The sequence below is a fragment of the Ursus maritimus genome, unplaced genomic scaffold (genome assembly GCF_017311325.1).
Source record: "Ursus maritimus isolate PB19 unplaced genomic scaffold, ASM1731132v1 scaffold_16, whole genome shotgun sequence".
NCBI lineage: Eukaryota > Metazoa > Chordata > Mammalia > Carnivora > Ursidae > Ursus > Ursus maritimus.
Genome location: NW_024424008.1, coordinates 58,515,178 through 58,539,398, shown reverse-complemented (window position 1 = coordinate 58,539,398; position 24,221 = coordinate 58,515,178). Strand labels below are relative to the sequence as shown.

At 37.9% G+C, this 24,221-nt stretch overlaps 1 protein-coding gene across 1 annotated transcript in view; it reads left to right on the top strand.

Annotated features, from left to right (window-relative positions):
• Positions 1 to 1,806: 1,806 nt before the first annotated feature.
• The window catches only part of ELMOD1 (ELMO domain containing 1), a 29,296-nt gene continuing 6,881 nt past the window's right edge, over positions 1,807 to 24,221 (top strand). Inside the window, exons 1-8 of the mRNA XM_008690123.1 lie at positions 1,807 to 1,973; positions 2,113 to 2,141; positions 2,977 to 3,074; positions 6,732 to 6,861; positions 13,058 to 13,191; positions 16,492 to 16,560; positions 19,982 to 20,032; positions 21,485 to 21,618. Coding sequence (XP_008688345.1) covers positions 1,829 to 1,973; positions 2,113 to 2,141; positions 2,977 to 3,074; positions 6,732 to 6,861; positions 13,058 to 13,191; positions 16,492 to 16,560; positions 19,982 to 20,032; positions 21,485 to 21,618 — 790 coding nt within the window. The 5' untranslated portion in view covers positions 1,807 to 1,828. The remainder of the gene's footprint in view (positions 1,974 to 2,112; positions 2,142 to 2,976; positions 3,075 to 6,731; positions 6,862 to 13,057; positions 13,192 to 16,491; positions 16,561 to 19,981; positions 20,033 to 21,484; positions 21,619 to 24,221) is intronic.

Sequence of the window (24,221 nt, the reverse complement as noted above, 5' to 3'; positions counted from 1 at the left end):
TTATACAAAAGGGAAAATATACTTAGCCAAAAGTAAAAATTAAAAGTATTCATAATTCCTTTACCTAGAAATACCACTGTTAACATTTTTGTTGTATATCCTGCATCTTTTTCTCCTTGTTCATACATCACAATGTTTTGAGAGGGAGAGACGGGTGGGGAGAGACGGGGGAGAAGGAGAGAGAATCTCAAGCAGGCTCTATGTCCAGCGCTGAGCCTGGCACAGGATTCATTCTCAAGACCCTGAGATCATGACCAGAGCTGAAATCAAGAGTCGGATACTTAACCGACTGAGCCACCCAGGCACCCTATCACTAAATTTTTTTTTAAAGAAAAAGTAGATCATTTCATGTGTTTCTTTCTAGTTTTTTCTATTTGTTAAGCATACTATGACATCTTCTCATGTTATTAGATCTTCTAGAACATAATTTTATTGCCTACAAAGGATTCCATTGTGTTATCTTAGCGTAGCAGTTTGGTTACTTACTGTTTCCTCTGTTCCCTTTGCGTTTATATGATATAGATCCCATGCCCTTGTACAAATAAGCCTATTAAAATTTTTATTTTTAACACAGGCTGTCCAAGATATTAGGGCCAGAGCAATTAAGCAAAGAAACACAATCAAAGTGTTGGTTCATATTCATAGATGGATCACATCACTAAGGCTATTAACTACTCTCATTAATCTGAGTGACCCTGGATCACCTTATGTTAGAGTTGGAGGGAATTAGTGAACATTTGTGAAAAAGAAACATCTTTTAGAAATGACACCAATAGAAAGTTATATAAATAATTCTGCCTCCTAGGAATGCAAAGTAGGAAGAGAAGATGGGTTGAATATAAGTTCCTGGATGAGAAGTCCTCTTTACTTGTGTAGCCTGAGTCATTTTGAGACTCCAAACAGTACTGTGGAGTGGAAGACACTCACATATTAGAAATAAAAGTCAGCATAAAACACAAATCCCCTTGTGCCAAAGATGTTGTAAGTACATGATTGGTGACTATATACTTCATAGTTTGTTGAGGAATTATTGGAGTGAGATCGAGGGTGCTATAAAGAAAACTTTGTTAACAGGAGCCAAGAACAAACCTGTCAAAAGGTGGAGTTTGGGGAAGGTTTTAAATCAGAGAATGTTGGAGAAATAAAGGTAAACCCACTTGTTCAATGAACTGATGAGGAGCCTTCTAGCAAGTCCAAGAAGTGGTGGGACTGGGCAGCAGGGAAGACAGGTGCTACACAAGCAAGTCCTCTAGGGGAGCAACAGTGCCTAAAGGAAAGCAGAGAGATGGAGGGAAAGAATGAGAGCAAGGGAAGACTCAAAAGAGGGCCCCCTCCCAAAAGGCAGCAAGGAGGGGCTGGTAATGGACCAGAGCTAGCTGAGAGGCTGTCTACAGAGGCAGAAGAAGAGAGCTGCCATAGCACGTTCTTCCTCACGACCAAGGGAAAAACAACTTCCAAAACACAAGGATACTATTTTCAAGGTACTGATTTATTTTCAAAATGTTTTTAGGCAAAGGTAGGAAAAGTAAGGATTCTTGGCTGAGCCTCATCTTCAGTTTTTGGAATATCAAATTTGCTAGAATAGAGCATTCTGGAGTTACTTGCAGTGATAGATAGTGCATCCTCACAGACCTTGGGCTTCCCTCCCAATAATGGGTTTTGTAGATACGTCAAATAAAAATAACATGGGATTAGAAAAACAAAATATGCTTGTAAACCCAGAAGTCTAATGGTTGATTTTCTTCTGGGCTTTTCCTGCTGGTGGTGGCTGCTTTCTGTTCTCTTTCAGAATTCTAGTGGAAGGGTGCTGTCTTTTGTCTTTGACAGAATGTTCTTCCAGGTGTGCCTGTATTTTTACTGTAAATTTTTGTGGCGCTGCCTAAAATTTGTCATGAGGAAGCTGACTGGAAGATGTGAATTGCAACGGATCTGTTACAATACCAAGCCTGGGGCTTCTAGAACCATGAAAATAGGTAAGCATGAAACAAGAAGTAAGCAAAATGTAAGCTTGGTGGGATTGTGGACATACTGTGTTATATTTGTGTATAGTAATTTTAAGCCACTTGTAAAGGAAAATTTTTGAATAGCTTTTTCTAATTGTCACTTTTACAGAAACATCACTGAGGGATTCAAAAAGTAAGGTAAGTAAAATTGTTTCTACATTTTTCAGCAACTTTTCACTTGGAGGCTTACCTCCATCATCAAAAAATAAACACTTTAAGAAACAAAAATATACCAATGGCTGTGCAAACTGAGAAGAGTTGTTTGTCCGTCACAAGCCACTCCCCTTTTGACATGAGAGCAGCTGCAGTATGTGAATTTCTAAGCAGATTTATGATGCATTTATGACTTCATTGTTGAATTAATCCTTTTTTATACTTTCAAAAATCATAGAATAAATATTCCTTGAAAATAAGAGCAATGTTAACTCTCTGGCATTTCTTAATATCCAAATCATTTAATTTTATACTCAAGATTTCCCAAGAAAATCAGAGAAGCCACTATGCTAGCTTTTGTAGCAGTTAAGCATCCACATAAGAGAGAAAATCTGGGTTTTTTTTCCCACAACTCTTGAATATTATTATTTAATTTTGGCATCCTTAAGACTATATCCTCCATGTACTTCACTTAGTCATAGGCAATACTGCCCATTAACAATGGAAACCATGTATATTGGATAAGAAAAATAAAATAGTATTTCAATATAAGTAGCTTTAAAAAGATGAAAATAGTAAAAAAAAATTTATGCATTTATTTTATGTTAATTACCTTAATCAGGAAAACTGCAGTACCCCCCCACTATGAAAATGTCTAATTTACTAGAATTCAAATATGAAACAAATTTTTGCTTTTAGTTTAGTTTTAGTTTAGTCTCATTTAGGAGCTCTAAGCAAATACTTGAAGCCCCATCTAAATAGACCCCGCTCAAGGCACTGATGCTCTTGACAAGGGAACTGACTGAGCCGTGTCTTCCAGCTGCTACAGACTTCAGTGAGTGTTCACCCTGACGCCATTGAGAAAACTATAGAGGACATCATGGAACTGAAAAAAATTAACCCCGACATAAATCCACAGTAAGAATGCATGTATGCTGTTGAAAACACAGAACACGTGGCACGTACTTAGTATTTCTGTAGTGCTGAGCTCGCTAGCATGCTCTCCCTCTCTCCCTGCCACAATCATCTGCAATGTGTCTGATTTTCAGATGAAGGATAAAGAAAAAAAGGTGCCTCTTTCATATTTGTAAATAGCAGCAACTCTCTACTTCTGTTATGATTTATGCTTACGCTTCTGAGTGCAGTAAGAAATCTGATGGATGCCCTGATATCAGAAGATGAAATCAAAGGAGCCCGTTTATCCACAGTCGCTCTGTGCGATGCCTGTTTTACACTAACAGTAAATGTTCACGTTGTAAAGTGCTTAAGCTGATTCTGCTCCATCAAAAATATCCCTTCAGTTTATGACAGGCTGATAATCTTGGAGACGGTTCCTACTTGCTTGTCAAGAAGACTGGCATGTGTGGGAGGGAGAGATGGTTTTTATATGAAGACTTCAGAACTTTGTAATTTAGTCATCTCATCTTGGAAATATTAAAATGCATTTGGCAATGTACATGACGTTTAAAATTAGCTTTATATTTTCCAGGGTACAGGAGTTTTTCAGTAAAATTTTGGGCTAAGGATGTTGGGTAGAATAAATTCCGCAGGCAGATATATTTAGAGACAGTTTAGGTAGGTAACAATCAAACTGTCTTTTAGATGTGCATAGGCGAGAACTTCACGTTATTGCTGAGAAAGGCTTTTAATTTCCAAAGACAGGGAGCTGTAGTTGAAGGGACTTTCAGAGTGCATTTCATATAGGTCTGTCTCTTGGAGGGATTCTGGGTACTAGCTAATTGGGGCTCATCACAAAACTCCATTTCCACGTGGTCTCCACAGCATTCTTCTGTAGACACTTCAGCTAATTAGCTGTCTTTTCCTTATTCAGTCATTAAGGGTGATTTAATTATATGGCAAATGTCTTTTTGAAACCTCTGACATATATTTTATTTCTTTGGGAAGATGATAAGAAGGCAATTCATTTTAAATTAACTTGAACCAAAAATTTAAGACTGCAGTTGGGCATGAGGGATATATTAGACCCACAATCGTATTTGGAGATTGGATTCAATTTAATAGTAAATCTTTTTTGTCTCTTCTTTGAAAGTTATATGTTTCATTCAGAAGCATTTCCTTGCCATCTGTTCTTTTGCTTTCCTTTAGGGTGGAAAAAACCCTTACAGGCAGTAGATGGTGGTTTTACATCTCAATGTGGATTTCAGTGCTTTTTTTCTAGAGTGACATGACAAAATATAATTTTTAAAAATTAAATAATTTTCTGGAAAAAATCAGGAAATAGAGAAGGCTAGGGGAAATATTTTATAATTTATCAAGCCATTACTACTGTTGACCACACTGTTTTTTTTTTAATTCCAGTGTAGTTAACATACAATGTTACATTAGTTTCAGATGCACAATAGTGATTCAACAATTCCATACATCACCCAGTGCTCATCATAACAAGGGCACTTCTTATTCCCCATCACCTGTTCCCCTATCCCCCACCCACCTCCCCTCTGGAGACGAGCAGTGTGTTCTCTGTAGTTCAGCGTCTGTTCCTTGATTTGTCTCTTTTTTCCGCTTTGGTTTTGTTTGTTTTGTTTCTTAGATTCCACATATGAGTGCAATCATATGGTATCTGTCTTTGCTGACTGACTTACTTCACTTAGCATAGTACTCTCCAGCTCCATCCATGTTGCTGCAAAAAAACAAGATTTCATTCTTTTTTATGATTAATATTCCATTGTGTGTGTGTGTGTGTGTATATATATATATATACCACATCTTCTTTATCCATTCACCTATCGATGGACACTTGGGCTGCTTCCATAATTTTAACCACATTTTGTTTATATTTTTTTCAATTGCTGCTTATGCACTTGAAAAATTACTACAGTAAAAATAGGGGGGGAAATGGAATTGGCTCCTCTTGTTCCCTCCTGTTTTATTTCTCTTGCTCTCTTCCTCAAAATCAACTCTCTTCTCAGTCCTACATTGATTCTCTGGGTGATCAGTGCCACTCTGCCCTCTTCCTAAATTTAAGTATCTCATTTGGTTTTTTGGTGCTATGGTAACAGATAACTGTAAGGGCCATTTAATTGAACTTACGGTTTTATTTAAGTTTAGTATTTGGGTTATCTGACCCTGTGCTCGATGTGTGGAATAGGTATACAATCCTAAAACGTATAATTCTCTATGGCTCCCAACATTAGACTTAACCTCTAAACATCTCATTTTCTCCTCAAAAAAAAAAAAAAAAAAAAAGACGATCATGATTTTAATAACCACCACCACAACAAAATTCTCAAATTCAGTGTGAATTGGGAGTAAGAGCATATTGGACAGTAACTCTGAGTGGAATCATGAAATTGCCAATGTTCAACTATCTTACAAAAGTGAATGGCTATAAAGAAACAACAGGAATACGTAAATGTGAAATACTACCTTTAGATTTAAAAATGCCATCAAACAAGTACAGGAGAATAATCTACATGACAGTAGTTTATAAGAAAAAATGATCTTGGTTATTATTTAGTCACCTGTTTGATAAAGTTGTTATGTGACTACTTGAAAAGACTCTCTTTTATCTGCTACATTGTAGGAGAGAAAAACAACACTGAGGTCACAGAAAGTAGTGATCCTCTGTGTATCACGCTTGCCGCCGGACTGTTTTCTGTTCTGGTGATATGTTTTAAGGGGGCTGTTACTCAAACAGAATACATTCAGAGAAGACTGAGCAAGAGAGTAAAACATGTGAAACCCATGTCCCATAAATGGGAACTGAAGGAATCCGGGATTTTTTTTTTTTAACCCTGGAGATCAGACTAGAAGAAAGAATCACTATCTTAAAATAAGTAGTCACGGCAGGGGAAAGTTGGAAATAAATTTGCTGAGAGAACAAAATTTGAACCACTTGGTAATAAGGAAAGCAAATTTTGTTTCACAGTAAGAAAAAGCATTCAGACAAATAGAGCAGTCAGAATAGAATGAGAAATTTTATAAAGTGAGTTCTTTCTCTTGGCATTGCCTCATCTGTCAGGGATGCTCCCGAGCACAGGTGTTTTCGTATTTGTTTTGTTATTGTTGTTTTGAAATCTTCCTTCCACTGTGCCCCTGAGAGCTATCTCTCTCTCTCTCTCACACACACACCCCCCTGAGGTACTTCTCATATAGCCGCTTAGCAGGGCTAAGCCATCCCTCTGAACTCATTATCACCTATATTTTCTACATCTTACTTAAGTCACTGGCATAAAGAACTCCCTTGTTTTTTAAGCCATACTGTTCCAACTTGGCTTAAGAAAAGGTCAGAATGAAAGGTAAATTTTAGCCGAGTTCTACAACTGTCCATATGGAGCTTCAGTAAGAAACTGTGCTGCCTCCACTCAAGTAAGAAGTGTCTGTGAGACCAATGCAGGAAATGTTACATTGCTTTATTTTTCTAAGTAAACTAAATATGGTTCTAGGTCCATAAAAAGAAAAACTGAGCTTCGATTAAATACATCCCACATGAGCAATTTCCTCAATATTATATAAATATGGAAAGTTCTATTGTGCACACATCAAGTGAACAAATGCCAAAATATATGTTTTGTTTTTCCTCACATGCATTTCTTCTGTTTTTGAACACCTTAGGTTGGGAATCTCTCTTCAGGCTTGCCTTCTGCAAATTGTTGGCTACAGAAACCTTATCGCAGATGTGGAAAAACTGCGCAGAGAACCCTATGATTCTGATAACCCCCAACATGAAGAAATGCTTTTGAAGGTTAGACCCCGAACACATTTCAGTGCTTTTCTTAGGTCAGCTAAGCTCTGCCAAGTACCTGCTAAGTGCTAGACACTGCTCTGACAGGGAGGATACAAAGATGAATAAGACACGGGCGTATAACTGGTTGGTAAAGCCTACTTTGCTTGCTGGTTCAGATGTAGGAGGTAACTTCTTCATTAGAAAATTCACGTGGGAAGCTAAATGTAAAGCCAATTTTTTTTTTAAATCTGAGAGATCATCAGAGGTGATTTCCATGAGTGCTCATATTCTGGCTCAGGTTTAGGCTGTTTAACTGTATTGAAAGCCAGTAGGAGAAAGAGCATTTGTCAAAGAGTGACCTGGGATTTCCATTTATGACTTTTAATAGACATCAAAGAAGATTAAGTTGGTTTCTGCTTCAGCAATAGCCCTCTTGGGAAATTACTTAAGATCTTATTGCTGATTATTTATTCATGTAACTTGGAGAGTATCAGAAGAGGAGGTTAAGGTTTATATCTGGTTTATTAAAACTCTTGGAAGAACAATATGCACTTGTAAATACTTCTTCTGGCTGTTAAAGCAAAGCCTTAAAGATCTTATATGATCCGATGTACATTAAACACCAATAAAACTTGACCTCAAAACACTGAATTTGGAACTTAAGAAATTAAGACCCAACCTTTAGAACTATTCGTCTGAAATATTTTCTAAATTCACTTCTGAAAATAGATGCTTTTTAGGATGGAGTGCTTCCTTGTCCTTTGCTAGAATACAAAAGACACTAACAGAATCGGAAGGAAACATTCGTTTAGCTGCCGTAAGTTTATCTTATTGAAAAATGTCAATAGGAGCTGTAATTTTGTGTGAAGGAGTGCGTGCTTTTGTGTATGTAAATACTTACGCAGATGACTTGTCTCTGCTAATTAGTGCTACATCTGATGTGAATCCCTGAAAATGAAAGAAGGCTCAATCTTAGCAGTTTTTCTTCTTCCCTTTCTGCTCTGCTTAAATTTAGCTAATCTACTGGCTGAGCTTCATTTCCTGCTATTGCCTTTTTTATCTTATTTTCTGATAGAAGTAGTCGAGTTCAATTAAAATGACCTTAAGGTGAGAAATAAGAGGTGAACGAAAGAGAAAAGAAGTGGAAAAAATAGCAGAGTGGCCACAGGCAGCTGAAGAATTCATTAGAATGGCCGTGATGCCTTCAGAATGAGTGACATGCGGGTGCGAGCTGCACACCATCTTAGCTGACCTGTTGTATGGTTGCTGTACATAGTGGGTTTTCAACAAATACGGGTGAATGAATGAATTACTGTGGTTCATTAGATACTAAAAGTCAGGAACTTTTTTTTTTTTAAGATTTTATTTGACAGAGAGACAGTCGGTGAGAGAGGGAACACAAGCAGGGGGAGTGGGAGAGAAAGAAGCAGGCTCCCAACCGAGGAGCCTGATGTGGGGCTCGATCCCAGAACGCCAGGATCATGCCCTGAGCCAAAGGCAGACGCTCAACGACTGCGCTACCCAGGCGCCCCAGAAAGTCAGGAACTTTTATAATATACCTTTTATCTGTGGTCATGATTTGAGTTTGTTATGTATTATTTTTTACTGGCACAGCTGTAGGAGGTAAGCAGGGTGATGGCTGGTAGCTACAGTAAGCAAACTACAAGCATTTCAGTTCAGATTCTGATCCATATGGCTAGTAAGTTATAAAGCCACAACTGTCCACTGCTGCCTTAAGCACTGTGAGGAAAGGCATCTTTTCTGCAATCTAACTGGGGAGATACTATGCATCTACAAAAATCACTAATCCTTATCCATAGAACTCCCTCAAAATAGCTCTTGAATCTTTCCCAAGCCCACCACCTTATTCTAGCATTATCTCCAGCTTGGGCCATTATAATAGCCTTTTTTTTTTTTTTAAGATTTTATTTATTTATTTGACAGATATAGAGACAGCCAGCGAGAGAGGGAACACAGGCAGGGGGAGTGGGAGAGGAAGAAGCAAGCTCCCAGTGGAGGAGCCTGATGTGGGGCTCAATCCCAGGACTCTGGGATCACGCCCTGAGCCGAAGGCAGACGCTTAACGACTGAGCCACCCAGGCGCCCCTATAATAGCCTTTTAATTCTGCCACTAAGTATTAGCTTCCTCCCTTCCACCTACTAAAATACTGTGGAGGAATTAGTCATGTTATTGCCTAGGTTAAAAACTTCAGGTTCCCTGTATCTGACAGAAGAAATCCCATGCATCTTCACATGGCATTTTGGACCCTTTCCAATCTATTTCTCCAAGGTGTATCTCCTGTATCCTCCATGCTCCGTCACTCACCTTGACCCAGAACAGGCCGTGCCATCCCATATGCCCAGGTTCCCTCTATTACCTATTATTCTCACAGCAAAAGCCAGCTCTTTTTAAAATCCTTACTCATTCGATTTTGAAATCTTTTCTAGTTTCCCCAAGAACACTTAGGAGTGGGATCTTTATTCTCTTCTTTAGTTTATTCAAATTCCAAGTATGATAATGAAATCAGTAATAATAAAGCATTAAGTGAATATTTAGCACACGTTAATCATTACAGTAAATGTTTTACAGCATTATTTCATTTAACGGTCACAATAACCTTGTGGTAAGATATTGGTATTATCCCCATTTTCAGGGAGGAGGATGAGACCAGGCAGTTAAGTGCTGCCCAAGCTCACACAGTTAGAAAGGGCTCCATACTACTGCACTACACTACCTCCCAAGGGAGAAGCCATGTCTGTTCCCATTTGTATTTTGAGAGGCTGGCCCGTGGTTTGTGTTTAACTGCCTGATCTTAGGCTGCTTCATCTTTAAAATGGGTAGTAATAGCCTTGTTACCTACTTCATAAATTGTTTAGATCAAGCGTCAGCAAACTAAAGCCTGTGAGCCAAATCTGGCCTGCCATCCATTTTTGTAAGTAAAGTTTTATTGGAATATGTCCATTCATTGATGTATGTACTATCTGTGGCTGCTTTTGTATTACAGTGGCAAAATTAAGTAATTGCAGCAGCGACCGTTTGGCCACCAAAGCCTAAAATATTTACTCTCTGGCCCTTTACAGGCAAAGTTTGCCAACCCTTGATGTAGAGGCTTAGGTAATATATTGTCATATTGATTTAAAAAAACGGGAGACCATTATCAATGCTTATAGTGTTAAAGTATTTAAAAAAACCTGGATTTTATGATCAAATATAGGGTGAGATGAAACTGAATAACATTATGTTCATATAGCACTGTCTATAGGAGTTATTCAAATAGACAAGTCTATTAAACATTTGCTAACCACATTAATAATAAAGTGAAAATTCTAGGTTGGAGTCATGTACTTAACAGGAAAAAAAAAAAAAAAAGGAGTTCCTGGGTGGCTCGGTCACTTGAGCATCCAACTCTTGATGTCAGCTCACGTCCTGATCTCAGGGTTGCGGGATCAAGCCCCACGTTGTGCTCCGCACTGAGTGTGAAGCCTGCTTAAGATTCTCTCTCTCCCTCTGCTCCCCCCCATCTAAAACAAAACAAAACAATACAAAACCCAAAATTAAAAGATCCTCTCCTGAGGGAAGAGATAATCCCAAGGTGGCCTTGGTGGGAGGCTGTTTCTCCTTGAATGAATGGGTAGACAAATGGCCTTGCCCTTGCTCTTCCGCAGCAGACCTGAGACAAGGGGAAATGTTGAAATAAGCTTGTGGTAAAGGCTCAGTGCAAAGAGAACAAACAGAGCGTAGGCCATGATCGATGACGGTCTGACTCAGGGTGCAGCTTCCACACCTGTAGCTTGTCATCTGCCACAGGAATCACCCTTTCTGTCTCTGGTCTCCTGCCTCTAGCAGGTAACTTTGTAATAACTCCACTCCCAACAACATAGTTTAGATGGCTGAACTCCACAGAGCCCCCCAGCAGAGGCCCGCCACCTTTGTTCAGATTTCTGGTCAGCTCCATACATGCAAGAAAGGACCTCACCCTTCAGGGCCACCCTGCTTCCTCCCCTTACTTTTTCAGGGAAAAGCCTATCAGAAGAAAATCCAGTAGCTCATTTTTACAGGAAATGTACACGTGGTAGCACTTCAGATAGGCACTTAAGCGTAACTGACTTTCATTTTTTGAGAAAGTAACCCTTATTAAAGCAGAAAGGCTTAAGAATTAAGAATGGGATGGGGCGCCTGGGTGGCGCAGCAGTTAAGCGTCTGCCTTCGGCTCAGGGCGTGATCCCAGCATTATGGGATCGAGCCCCACATCAGGCTCCTCCACTATGAGCCTGCTTCTTCCTCTCCCACTCCCCCTGCTTGTGTTCCCTCTCTCGCTGGCTGTCTCTCTCTCTGTCGAATAAATAAAATCTTCAAAAAAAAAAAAAAGAAGCAAAACTGCTTTTAAAAGAAAAAAAAAAAAAAGAATGGGGGCGCCTGGGTGGCTCGGTCGTTAAGTGTCTGCCTTCGGCTCAGGGTGTGATCCCGGCGTTCTGGGATCGAGCCCCACATCAGGCTCCTCCGCTGGAAGGCTGCTTCTTCCTCTCCCGCTCCCCCTGCTTGTGTTCCCTCTCTCGCTGGCTGTCTCTATCTCTGTCAAATAAATAAATAAAATCATAAAAAAAAAAAAAAGAATTAAGAATGGTTTTTTAGGCATTGGTCTAGTCTGTCGTGATACATGAAATTAATACAATGGAATCTCTTTTTTAAGCATCATTCAAACTTCTTACCCCCCCAAATTATTCCCCTAATGAATGAGGTTTATAACCTACCTATAGAAATGAAATGTTCGCTGTTGCCATTTCACTCCACTGTGTAGGGCCCTGAGATTACTTTGAATTATTGGCCAAATGAGTGCAATGAGCTTTACCAAGTTTTTCCTTTCGTTCTTTTTTTTTTTTCATTGTGGCAGTAACCAAATCAGTTCCTAAAGAATTTTTAAAAAGAGGGCCTTTTCTAATTTTTTTTTTAGTGCTCCTCTGTTGAACTCAAACATTTTCTGTCCTGATGAATGCAAAGCACTGGCAAATTTTCATATGCATGATATAAAAAGAGATTTCTTATACTCACCTTTGCTATTTTGCTTTCAAGCAGGATAGATTTACTTTCTTCCCTCTGAATTTTTTCTCTCACCCTTTAGACTGCATTTACCTGTTGTGCCACTAACATATTGTATCCTTTGAATTATACCTTTTTTTTTTTTTTTGGTGTTTCCTGTCACTGAATATTTTCTTCTATACTGTGTCAGATGTGACAATTCACTATAAAGCAAGCTATTTCTGTATTACTATTCTCTGTAAGATTTAAAATCCATACAACACAGAATAAACAATTTAGAAGTTGAATTATGTCTGAAATAGTAACAAGAAAATTTTACATTTGTATTTGTCCCTGTCTATAATAAAGATTTATTATTAATAGTCTAAAAAGTAAATTTGCTTACATGCCCATCTCTATTTGTTAGAAGGAATAATTTGAGCATTATATATTTATGCAGTGGTGGGTCTCACTCCTTCTCAAGTAATAGTATGTGCTGAATCTTTCTCTAGAAAACTCGGGAAAATAGAACCCACATAGTGTTTACACTTTGTATCTGTCAATTAATATATACTGAGTGGAATTAAAATTCTTTTAGGTAACTCTTAAAAATGATCATATATTTTGAGGTTTATTTATTCATGAACACGAGTGATCCTCCTTTATCCAGCTCTATGATGCTTGTTTATTCTCACCTCTGCTACAGGTGAGAAATGAAACTCAAGTCAATCCACTTTTCTTTTTGTTGATAATGCTGTAAAAATAATACATGGCCTCAAATTTTTCCCTGTTCACCCCTTACCTTCTTTTGTGGGTGATTATACAGTTATATGTTTTTATTAGAAATTAAAACAGAAAGATATAAAACACTTAAACATACAAGTACACATTCCATAGCCTCCTGAGTAATGACATCGTCACGTCATGCAGCCTCTGGAAAATTCCACTGTATACTCATGAGAAGATCAGAGGGAAAAGGCAAATAACCTCCTAGTTTTACTATGGAATAGTTTTTACCTCCCAGGCCCTCTGAAAAGGTCTTGGAGTCCCTCCAGGGAGTCTTCAGACCATACTGAGAACTGCTGTCATAGATCACTGAAATATGATCAACTCTATATCCAGCTTTGTAAAGCTCCTCCTAATAATGTAGTTTACAAAATCTGCCATAGGAAAGAGGCTTTCTGTCTTGTCTTCCAGTTATGGAAATTCTTGAAGCCCAATACTCCATTGGAATCTCGGATTTCTAAGCAGTGGTGTGAAATTGGTTTCCAAGGTGATGATCCTAAAACAGATTTTCGAGGAATGGGACTTCTGGGCCTATACAATTTGCAGTAAGTAAAATGGAGAAGGGTCGAACATTAAAAAGTGATGTCCTGGTCATGTGGAAATGACAAAGTTGAGTTACTAGTTCCAAAAGCCACTTCGCAGAAAACTCCAAGAAAACACTGAAGTCCCCTGAGAGATAACTCAGGTTCCTAAAATTTAAAAAGCTCTTCCTTTTCTTTGGCAAACTTCATTGTGTTTTACAAGTGGATCTCAAATGTTTTTATTTTTAATTTTGTATTATGAAAAAATTTAAGTAGATACAAAAACAAATGGAAGACTGTAAGGAACTCCCTTATACTGCCCAGATTTTGAAACACCTGCAATAAAATCCTACATTGTTTGTCATTTTGCCCTCGCATTTCAATATGTAGCTCTAAAAAAAATCAATATTACCTTATATTAACCACAGTGCCATCATCACACCTAACAAAATTAACAGTGATTCCTTGGTGTCATCTGTATCCAGTCCATATTAAAATTTCCCAGCTCTCTCAAAAATGTCTTTTTATGGCTGGTTTCTTCCAATCCAGTTCCATATGAATATCTACACATTGCACTTGGTTATTATGTCTCTCCCCGTCTGCCTTCTCCTTTTGCCCCCTCCCCAATGTCATAAATTGTGCAAGATCCCAAGTCAGTTGTCCTCTAAATATCCCATGGTCTGGATTTTCTGAAAACTGGAGGTATTCAGAAAGGCCTGGGTAGGTTCAGGTTGACATACAAGGGCAGCCCGCAGTGTCCCCTTCTCAGTCCTGTGCTGAGAGGGATGGGAGGCATCACAGCCTGATAGCTCCACTGTAAAGTCCCCCATCAGCCCTTTATCCAACCATTTCATCCTTCATTGATCTTCACTGGACCAGTTAATTAATTGTACAAAAAGTGCTTTTCCAATGCTGTGATTCCTCCCACAAATGTTGGCTGGAATTCTGTAAAGACTTGGTTTCCTTCATCAACTATAGTTATTTACTTTCTTTAACATATAGGCAGAACAGATGCTCGATTTTTCTGTTTAGTTGCCAATTATCAGAGTGAGGAGTTGGTGCCCTAGTTCCCTTGTTAGTGACCAAAAAAAAAAAATTTTTTTTACTTTAACTATTTTTTAAATACCATTTTTAATTCATGGTTCTTATATGTTCATCATGATTCAAATAACTGTGTGCTCATTCTTTTTTTTCATGTTTAAATTAATTCATATGGGGGCGCCTGGGTGGCTCAGTCGTTAAGCATCTGCCTTTGGCTCAGGGCGTGATCCCAGCGTTCTGGGATCGAGCCCCATGTCAGGCTCTTCTGCTGGGAGCCTGCTTCTTCCTCTCCCACTCCCCCTGCTTCTGTTCCCTCTCTCGCTGGCTGGCTCTCTCTCTATCAAATAAATAAATAAAATCTTTAAAAAAAAAAATTAATTCATATGGAGTCACTATTTTTTAGGCCAAAGGGAGTCCTTTTCAGTTGGTTCTTTGCGCTTTGACACCATCCTATTAGTTAGGATAGCTATGTATTTTTAAAAGAAACAAACCCTGGGACACCTGGGTGGCTCAATCGGTTAAGTGTCTGCCTTCGGCTCAGGTCATGATCCCAGGGTCCTGGGATCAAGTCCCACACTGGGCTCCTTGCTCATCGGGGAGCCTGCTTCTCCCTCTGCCTGCCGTTCCTCCTGCTTGTGTGCTCTCTCTCCCTCTCTGATAAATAAATAAAAGCTTTTTTAAAATAATAAAAAATAAAAGAAGCCTTAGTCATTTTTGATGCACCCCATTTTTCTAGATTTTTGCCTTTATTTTAATTTGGGATGTTTAATAATCACCTATTCGTTTATGAAATGTTGTAAATACCACATTATTATACAACATGAATGAATAAAAAATAAATTTTGAGGACAAAGGTATTGTAATAAATAAGTAGATAACGGATGAGCTTTTGAATAAGTAGAGCTGAGGAAAAAAAAATAATAAAATCTCTACCTCTGTCTCAACCTCAGTTTCATAAATTGAAAGTCCAAACAAACTTTACAACTTTACAACTTCTCTGAAAGAGAAAATCTTTCAGATATGTAGGGAGGGATCCCTTAAAGACACACACACACACAAAAGCACAAGCTATAAAACAAAAATCAATACATCTCACACATTAAAAGATAAGCCACCATAAACAACATGAAAAGACAAGCCAAGTCTAACACTCACATAAATGATAAAGGATCCCCATCCAGTATATTATTCTCTATAGGGTTATTTGTCTTATTTGAAGACATTTTTAGATATGCTGGACCAAAAAATATAAACAGATAAGACACAAAAGACATCCAGGTTTTCTAGATGGTCAATGAAAGTATGAAAAGAGACTCAGTTTCATTAATAATCATGGACATGTGTATTACAACTGCTGACTGTGGTCTGAAATTTTCTGAGAGAAAATTTAAGAGCTTGTTTTATACTTCAGCTTTATGTGGGAAATATATACACTTCAAATTCAATAACACATGCTGATGTTTCATTTTGTTACTGTCTTTATGAAATACTTTTTGTGATATATTTTATAATGTATGTAACTGTATTTTTAAGAAATTTCATTGCCCTTTTTCCCCAGGATAGAATTTTGCTTTTAGCACCATATTTTCCATTCATCCAGAATTCAAATACCCATGAATATTGTCCAAGAAAAATGCACTTGAAGTACATCATCTCTCACCTCCTCTACTCTCTTCCTCTCTGTCCCTTGGCTGTCACAGCCCCTCCACATGTCCTCTCATCCAGGCTGCCTTCTGCCTTCTGACAGGCCTCATCCTCCCCCCTCATCTATAACCCTTCTTACTACAAATATCCTTAGCTCCCCGGGGAATGGCAAAGTTCATAACTAAAATTTCAAACCTGTGGCGCCTGGGTGGCTCAGTCGGTTAAATGTCTGCCTTCAGCTCAGGTCATGATCCCGGGGTCCTGGGATCAAGCCCTGCAACAGGCTCCCAGGGAGCCCGCTTCTCCTTCACTCTCTGCCTGCCACTCCCCCTGCTTGTGCTTTCTCTCTCTTTCTCTGTCAAGTAAATAAATAAAAATCTTTAAAAATAAAAAGCTTCAATAAAATTTCAAACCCACTCGATACATTCCTAGGTCTGTGTAGGTTTTATAACTGCCCTATTATACTGTCATTATATTTGGAAAAGTCTATTATGAAAAGCTGTCTGTTCTCTGGAGAGCTGAAACAAGTGGGAATCTTCTGCTGGTGTCTACCTCTGAATGCAAAATGGCCTGAAACTGGATTAAAATGAATGCATCCGACAGGTATGGAGCTGTTGTTTTCTTTCCTTCCAACTACAGGTATTTTGCAGAAAGGGATGCTGCAGCAGCTCAGCAAGTCCTCTCTGACTCTCTTCATCCAAAATGCAGGTAACTGCTGAAAATAAGGATGGATTAGGGTTTATGGATTAGGTAGGAGGAACTTCTCCTCCAAAGATATGTCAGTGGAATTCTCAGGAGCATCAACCCGCCAGAAGGGAGGCTTAAAGCTCTTTCAAAAGAGCCCTTTGGACAAATACTGAATAGGAGGGTTAAAACTGCAGGAACTTCCTACAGGATTCAGGATGTAAAGTGGCACCGTTCAAGTGAGAGGAGTATTTAAAGGGACTGACAACATCGCTGGAATCCAGAGGACTAAGGAGTTGGCCAGGAGAGGAGAAAGAGTCTCAAAGAAAGATTTCAGAGACAAGGGAGCACAATGGGGTAACAGAGGGGAGACTGGGAGCCACGAAGTCAGGGGCCAACTGAGAAAATCCAGAATGCTGAGGCTTTTTTATCTTCCTTGGTAAAAATCTAGATTCTAAATATTTTTCATTTTCATTTACCTTCCTAAATTTTTCTTTCTTTAACTGATTACATGAAGGGATATCACTAAAGAGGAAATAAGGTATTTTTTGTTTGCTTTTGTGTTTTGTTGCTTTTTTTTCATTTTAGAATAAGTATGGGTAAGAATTTTTACAGAAATATAAATTCGTGAAAATTTTTCAAAAAACAAACATTTTCCAACTTTTTATCTAATATACTTCATTATATTTAGGTTGTGTTTTAGTGAAGGAAAACCACATTAGACCAACCTAACAGAAAATATCAAAGAACCTTTGTACAGTCATGGCTGTACCTAATCGGAGAACCATGTTGAGCACTGCACCTAATGGCTGAACACGTCACCACACATGCTGTGACCTCATCTACTCCCCAGAGAGGGACATTTTATTTGGAAGTTTTGTTGCATAGAGCAATTTTGTTCTTCTATGTATTTCTAATTTCATTATTATAAGTAGTAGTTACTGTATATAAGGAGTTCTGCCATTTTGCAGTCATGCTTTTATATCACTTTTTTCTCTTCAGCATGCCAAGTTCCTTGCTAGTGTTCATATTTAATAAATCAACCCAAAATTATATCATACCATTCTCAAAAGTCAGAAACTGGTTAACTTTGTCCCCACCACCTTACTATTATATTTATTCAAGCTTCATTTGGCTTAGGTTCATTAAATTACACTATACTTTCTAAATTTGTATTTATAAGATTTCCATTTTCTTTACCTTTTATTTATTTGAGAAAAACAGTAAAATCACTTAGCTCTTTCTTGATATATATAGTACATGGTTGAAATCAAGCTATTTTAAGTTTTTTAACTCCATTTTCTGAATTGCATATTTCTGTAATGTAGAGACTCTGAACTTACTCTAATTAAAATTGTCTTGGGGAGTCTGTGTCTAAACTCAGGTATGCCTGGAAGAGCATCAGAAAAACACATGAACCCTCCATGGTCGTTGGCAAGTGACAATAAGCTTGAAATATTTTTTTGATTAATCATTATAGGGTGATAAATTTTAGCTGTGAGCCATTCTTAAAGCTAGGCTTTGTAGTTTTATTTCTCGTGTCAACCATCAGAGACAACATATTTGAGAGTTTATGTGTGAATACTCTTATTTAAGAAGAGACTACAATGTGTATGCGTATGTGTGCGTGTGTGTGTGTGTGTGTGTGTGTGTAGGCATATAGATAAGCCACCACGCTTTGTCCCTCAAGCCACTATAAAATTGAGTAGATGAACTTCAAATATTAATCACTTCATATTGATGGTAAATGTCAGTAAAAACAAATCAGAATGTTTTGAAAATGCTATTCTCCTTCACAACGTCTAAAATAAGTATCTATTGACCACTTGTGATAGCAACGTAGGTTCTGTCAGGCCCTGAATATTTCAGGTGTCAAGCAGCAATGTACACTAAGGAAACTCTCCCCAGTCTACCCAACAACAAGTATTATATACATTGCTGTTATTGCCCTCGTAAACTTCCATCTGTTAAGTCCTAAAGTAGCTTGAGGAACCTAAGTACATTCAAGCTTAAGAGGAGAATTTTGCCTGTTGGATTGTTTGTTGTTGTTGCTATTGTTGTGTGTTTCCTGAAGAAAGGGATTCATTCTATTTGGTACAGGATATCCTGTAAGTGATTAAATGAGTGGGGGTCATTTGGCCTTTTCTTTTATTTCCAATGCAGAAAGAGACTTTATTTAACAGATGCAAAGACACTATGTATTTATAAAGCTTTGTTAAGAGAAAATAGGTGCTTATAAATTTGTCTATTTAAAGTTTCTTAAATTTCACTCCTAACTCAGTTTAGTTCAGATATGAGTCTTTTAAGTAAAAATCTCCTAATGCCTTTTTGGCTGGCTGGTTGGTTAGTTGGCTTGCAGGCAGTTACACTTTAAAAAGAAGTGGCATATTTTAAAATGAATGAAAAGCAGTTACTTTGAATTACAACCAGTCATTTACAGAGTAGAAAGTACATATAGTTAAATATCAATTTTGCATCATGTTTTTGTGGTCTTTTTCTGCGTGTATCACATGTGTGTCTTTTAATGTAGTGTTTGCAAGGTATTATAAAGAACCCTACTTATATGGAAGTTAAATGTTCATAACTCTAGTTTTAAAATGTTATTTAGTTAAATGCTAACTACATTTTTTTTAGTGTAAAATGAGGATTACATTAGCCACAAAGAGGAGTGGAACATGGTTCCTGTTTACAAAACACTGGCAGTATGGAGTGGGGGAGAATGGGAAGGACTTGCAAGTCCACAAAGAAAAAGAATGCAAGGCAATACTTTCAGAATACTTCTATGATAGAGCCCTTTCTACAAAGTCTTATTCAGAAGCTCAAATTATAACATGGATTAAAATGGAACTGCTATGGTTTAGCTGTCTTAGCTTAGACAGAGGAAATGCCATAGCACTTGTCAGAACAGAGTTTTTAAGACCTATATATCCTTCATTCCTCTCTCCCCGCCCTCCTTCCTTTCACTAGTTCACTACTTTATTCATCAATAAACATTTATTTGGCATCTACAGTAAACCAGACATCACAAATAAGACTGAACAGGATAAATGCCATGAAATAAAACCAAAAGAAATGCAGTCAGGAATTATGAGCGAGCAAGGGAGCATCTGGTTAGAAGAGACATACCATGCAAAGGTTCTTGGAGAAAGTATTGTTTGATAATCAATGATCTCATAAAAAAGCACTTTAGCGCTTCACCTTAAGGACTGTCTCCCACTGCTACACTAAAGGGAACAGAGGATAAGTAGCAGGGCTTTAAATAATCCCATTTCTGAACTCCACATAAATTTTACTGTGGATTTTTAACTGATAAAATTTAAATTGATTAGTATTTGAGAACTGAGTTACAGACATCTCTGCATCTAGTCAACAGTTTTAATATAAACATTAAAAGAGAAAAGTACCGATTACAGATTAAATCTTATTTCTTTATTCATTCACTCAGCAAATTCAGCAAAGCAGAATGGGAGAAGAAAAGGATGGATAAAGCAATTGGGTGAGTGTGGGATTTCATACATAAAGGTTGTCAGTCAGAACCAGAACCAGAAAAAAAAATGTCCTAAGAACACTGTAAAAGATGACAAAGATGAAAAATGTCCTGATGGAAATATATAATCCAGCTGAACTTTTAAAAGAACCTGTTTATATGTTTTGGGATTTATTTGTGTGATTCTATGGTACTACTTTGCCTTTGACCAACTGACAATCTTTACAAAGTTATAAATGTATGGAAATGATTTTCAGAAATCATCACTCAGAATTATATTTGGTAGGGTAGGGCGGCTCAGTTGGTTAAGCATCCGACTCTTGATCTCAGCTCTGGTCTTGATCTCAGGGTTATGAGTTCAGGCCCTGAGTTGTGCTCCATGCTGGGTGTGGAGCCTACTTTTAAAAAAAAAGAACTGGGGGCGCCTGGGTGGCTCAGTCGGTTAAACAGCTGCCTTCGGCTTAGGTCATGATCCCAGGTTCCTGGGATGGAGCCCCACATCAGGCACCCTGCTCAGCAGGTAGCCTGCTTCTCCCTCTCCCTCTGCCTGCCACTCCCCCTGCTTCTGCTCCATCTCTCTCTCTGTCAAATAAATAAAATCTTAAAAAAAAAAAAAACTGTATCTGGTAGTTCTTTTTTTTAAGGATTTTGATCAAGCATCAGGCTATTAGATTATAAATTTACTTTATTAGGTTTTTTTTAATGCCCCATTTCATTCAAAAATATTTCTGAATGGAGAAGTCCTATTTTTTATGTGCTGGATTTATATTACCCAGAGACTTAAGACCTCAATTCCATTTAATTTTTGGTAGCCATGTAGAAAAGGAACTAGGAAATATACCCTGAGTGTCAAGATACTTAAATTTTGCCTCATTTAAAAGTAATATATGACTTATTATGAAAAATAAAGAAAATACAGGAAAGCAAACAAAAAAATCACCCCTGTCTCATTCCTCCAACATAACATAGTAATATTTGGTGGCACTTCATTCTCGCCCTCTTTTTGTGCACACCTGTGAGCATATAATAAAACCTAGATGGTTTCATACATAATGTTTCCAACTTAAACAGTCTATAGGAATACAGTATTTATTGGCTGTAATATATGAGATTACCAAAATTTATTTCACCAGTCATCTTTTTTTAGAATATCTGAATAGTTTCCATGTCTTTGCCATTATAAATAATGCTATAATGAGTATCCTTGAGTATAAAGCTCTTCGTTTCTGATTTTTTTTTCTCTCATATATTTGGAAATGAAATTACCAAATCAAAGAATATGACTCTTAATTCCCTTGGTTACCTTACTGGCATTTTCTAGTAAGTTACAACATTCAGGGTAAAGATTGGGAAGAAAGGGAATGGCAATCTGCCACTGGTAATTTAGCAGTAATTTAAAAATTAGGTTATTTTTAAATGCATACGTGACACACAGTTGGTTTTGTGGTTTGCACTTTGCAGGTACTCATTTGCAATTGTGGGCATCAATATAACTGATCTGGCATATAATCTACTGGTGAGCGGAGCTCTAAAAACTCACTTCTACAACATCGCCCCAGAAGCTCCAACACTGTCTCATTTCCAGCAAACATTCTGTAAGTGTCCTGTTGCTAAATTATCAATATAGTTTCTATGGAACATTCTACGCAAAGAGCAAAGCTGAGAGATCTTAGTGATTTGGCTGCTTTGGGATCTTTGAACTTACCCTTTGGTATTAATTTTGTTGTTGTTTTCTCATTTAAAAACGTAGAGTAATATTTTCAGGCATCGTGGATGTTTCTCTTTCCCAGTTCTTGCATAATATCCACTGTATCAACTTCTGATCTGGGTATCTCTCTCCCTCTGACCCAGCATGGCATAGCACGTAAGAGTGCAGGTTCGGAAGACAGCCTGAGTTGACTCTGAGATCTATGTTTACCAACCATGCCTAGGTTATGTCAGGTATAAAGAGTCCTTTCCTCAAAGAGTTGCTATGAAGATAAAGTGAGATCATGGATGAAAAGTTTTTATTAGCTCACTACATAGTTAGTGCTCAGTGAACATAAGAAAGAGGAGGTGTTGGTTTAGTGGGTGATACTGATGACGGTGGAGCTGTCAACAGCCTTACTTTTCCTACCACCCCTAGTACTGCTACAGAAGGAAGTTATTAACGAGGGGCATCCTTTGGGATTGCAGTTATACTGAGGTTTCAGAAGATAAAAACTGACACTGTATGACAGAGCCCTGGGATGGTATTTTCTATTCTTAGAGACAGAATCCTAAAATCTGAATGTCACTGTGACCCTTGTGGGTCCAGACACAACCTGGTTTGGAGGAACATGGAAAGACGTTCCAAGTCACTAAGCAACCCAGGCAATTTGAAGGAAAAATGTCATTTAAACCATGCTTACTGCTCTAAGGGCCTTATACCCAGGATTTCTTAGAAATTTCCTTAGAAAATTTCAATGTTTTTCTTCTTTAAATTTTTTCAGCTCTTCTCTTCTGTTAATTTGCTGAGCAGGTCTGCCACTCTAAGTATGATTAAGACACAGCTGTTCATCCCAAATCCACTGCAGGGAAACACTTGTCCCCACTTTATTTTTACAATGTGACAGAGTTAACAGCAATTTCTTTTATCTAAACTCCTAAATTAATAGTGATTATGTTATATAGGATTTTGTCTTTTTTAGTGTCTGCTTAATCAGGACTTCTGGTGAGAGATGGCATAATTAATGCATGCATTATGCTCCTTTTGAAACTTCACTAAAGTTAATGTAAAAGGATTTTTCCAAGAAAGCCTAAACCCACAAGAACAGGAAAGATCAGGAACGAGGCAGGAAAAACTTCATTTTGGAAGCTGGAAAACAGATGAAGTGATAACTGATTTAGTAGTCCTGAGAAAGCAAATCCCAAATAGGTAGCATGGAAAAGAAAGAAGCAACCTGATTTATTCCATGGGACCTCCCAAAAGGTTCAAGAATTGGCAGCATTGGGTGTCTCTGGAAATAGGGGTGAAGGCAGGATCAAAAACCACAAGACTGCTTGAAAATATGTTAAGAAACTCTTAGAGGCCCAAATTCCCCTCCCTAGGACACAACTTCTATCCTTACCTGCCCCCCAGGAGAGGCTGGTGGATTATTCTAGAGAGTTAAAAATAAAGGGTCTCTGGTCTGATGAGAATTAGATATAGCTGCTGGCCAACCATATTGAAAGTGATGATGGGGACTGAATCATGCAGGTGCCTTCTCCTTCCCCATTCCTCTAACTTTGGCAGCCAGTCACAAGATTCTCTGGGTTATTGGAGCAGCCCAACATTAAAGAGCTGAAGATGCTGACCTCTGGGGCTCCCCGGTGAAACAACCCAGCCATATCACTCTGTAGTCATGCTCACACTCAAAAAGCCCTACCTACATGCACAAAGCTTCCAATAAGCTTTTAGTCCCTGGCTTTTTATGTAGTAAAAAAATATTCAGACAGCCAAGGATTATCAGATGTCTTAATGTTAAAAACATGTCCTCAAATTCTTCAACACTCCTCCCATTAAGAGGTTGGGTTTATTGGTTCCTCTTACCCCTTGAATCGGGGCTGACCAGTTGGTTGGCCAGTAGAATATAGCAGAGTTAACACTATGTGACTTCCCAAACTATGTTAGAAAAGGTTTTTGCCTGGTTCTCAGGGACTGAGCTATTTTTGAAGGCATGAGCCACCATGAAAGAGAGTCCAAAACAAGCTGAAATAAAGCCACTAGAAGGAAAAGGAAACTATACAGGGAGAGGAAAACTTCAAAACTATGTATCATTAATATCCCCCAAGGAATTAAGAACAGAAATTGTAATTATGAAACAAGAACAAGGTGCTACAGAAAGAACATTCAGAAGACAAAAGAGCCCTTAGAAATTAAAAATCAGATAGCAAAAATGAAATCACCAAAAAGGATTAGAAGATAAAGCTGAAAACACTCCCAGAAAGTAGAACAAAAAGTATAGATGAAAAATAGAAAATAAAAGTCAAGATATTTAAAGGACCATTTTATAAGTCTTATATATGAATAATGGAATTTCCAGAAAAAGAACAATGACACTAAAGGGAGGGAATCAAAGAAATAAATCAAGAAAAATTTCCAGAACTAAAGGATGAGTTTTCATATTTAAACTAGTAAGCACCAGCACAATAGATTAAAATAGAGTCACACCAAGGTCCATATCACTGTGAAATTTTA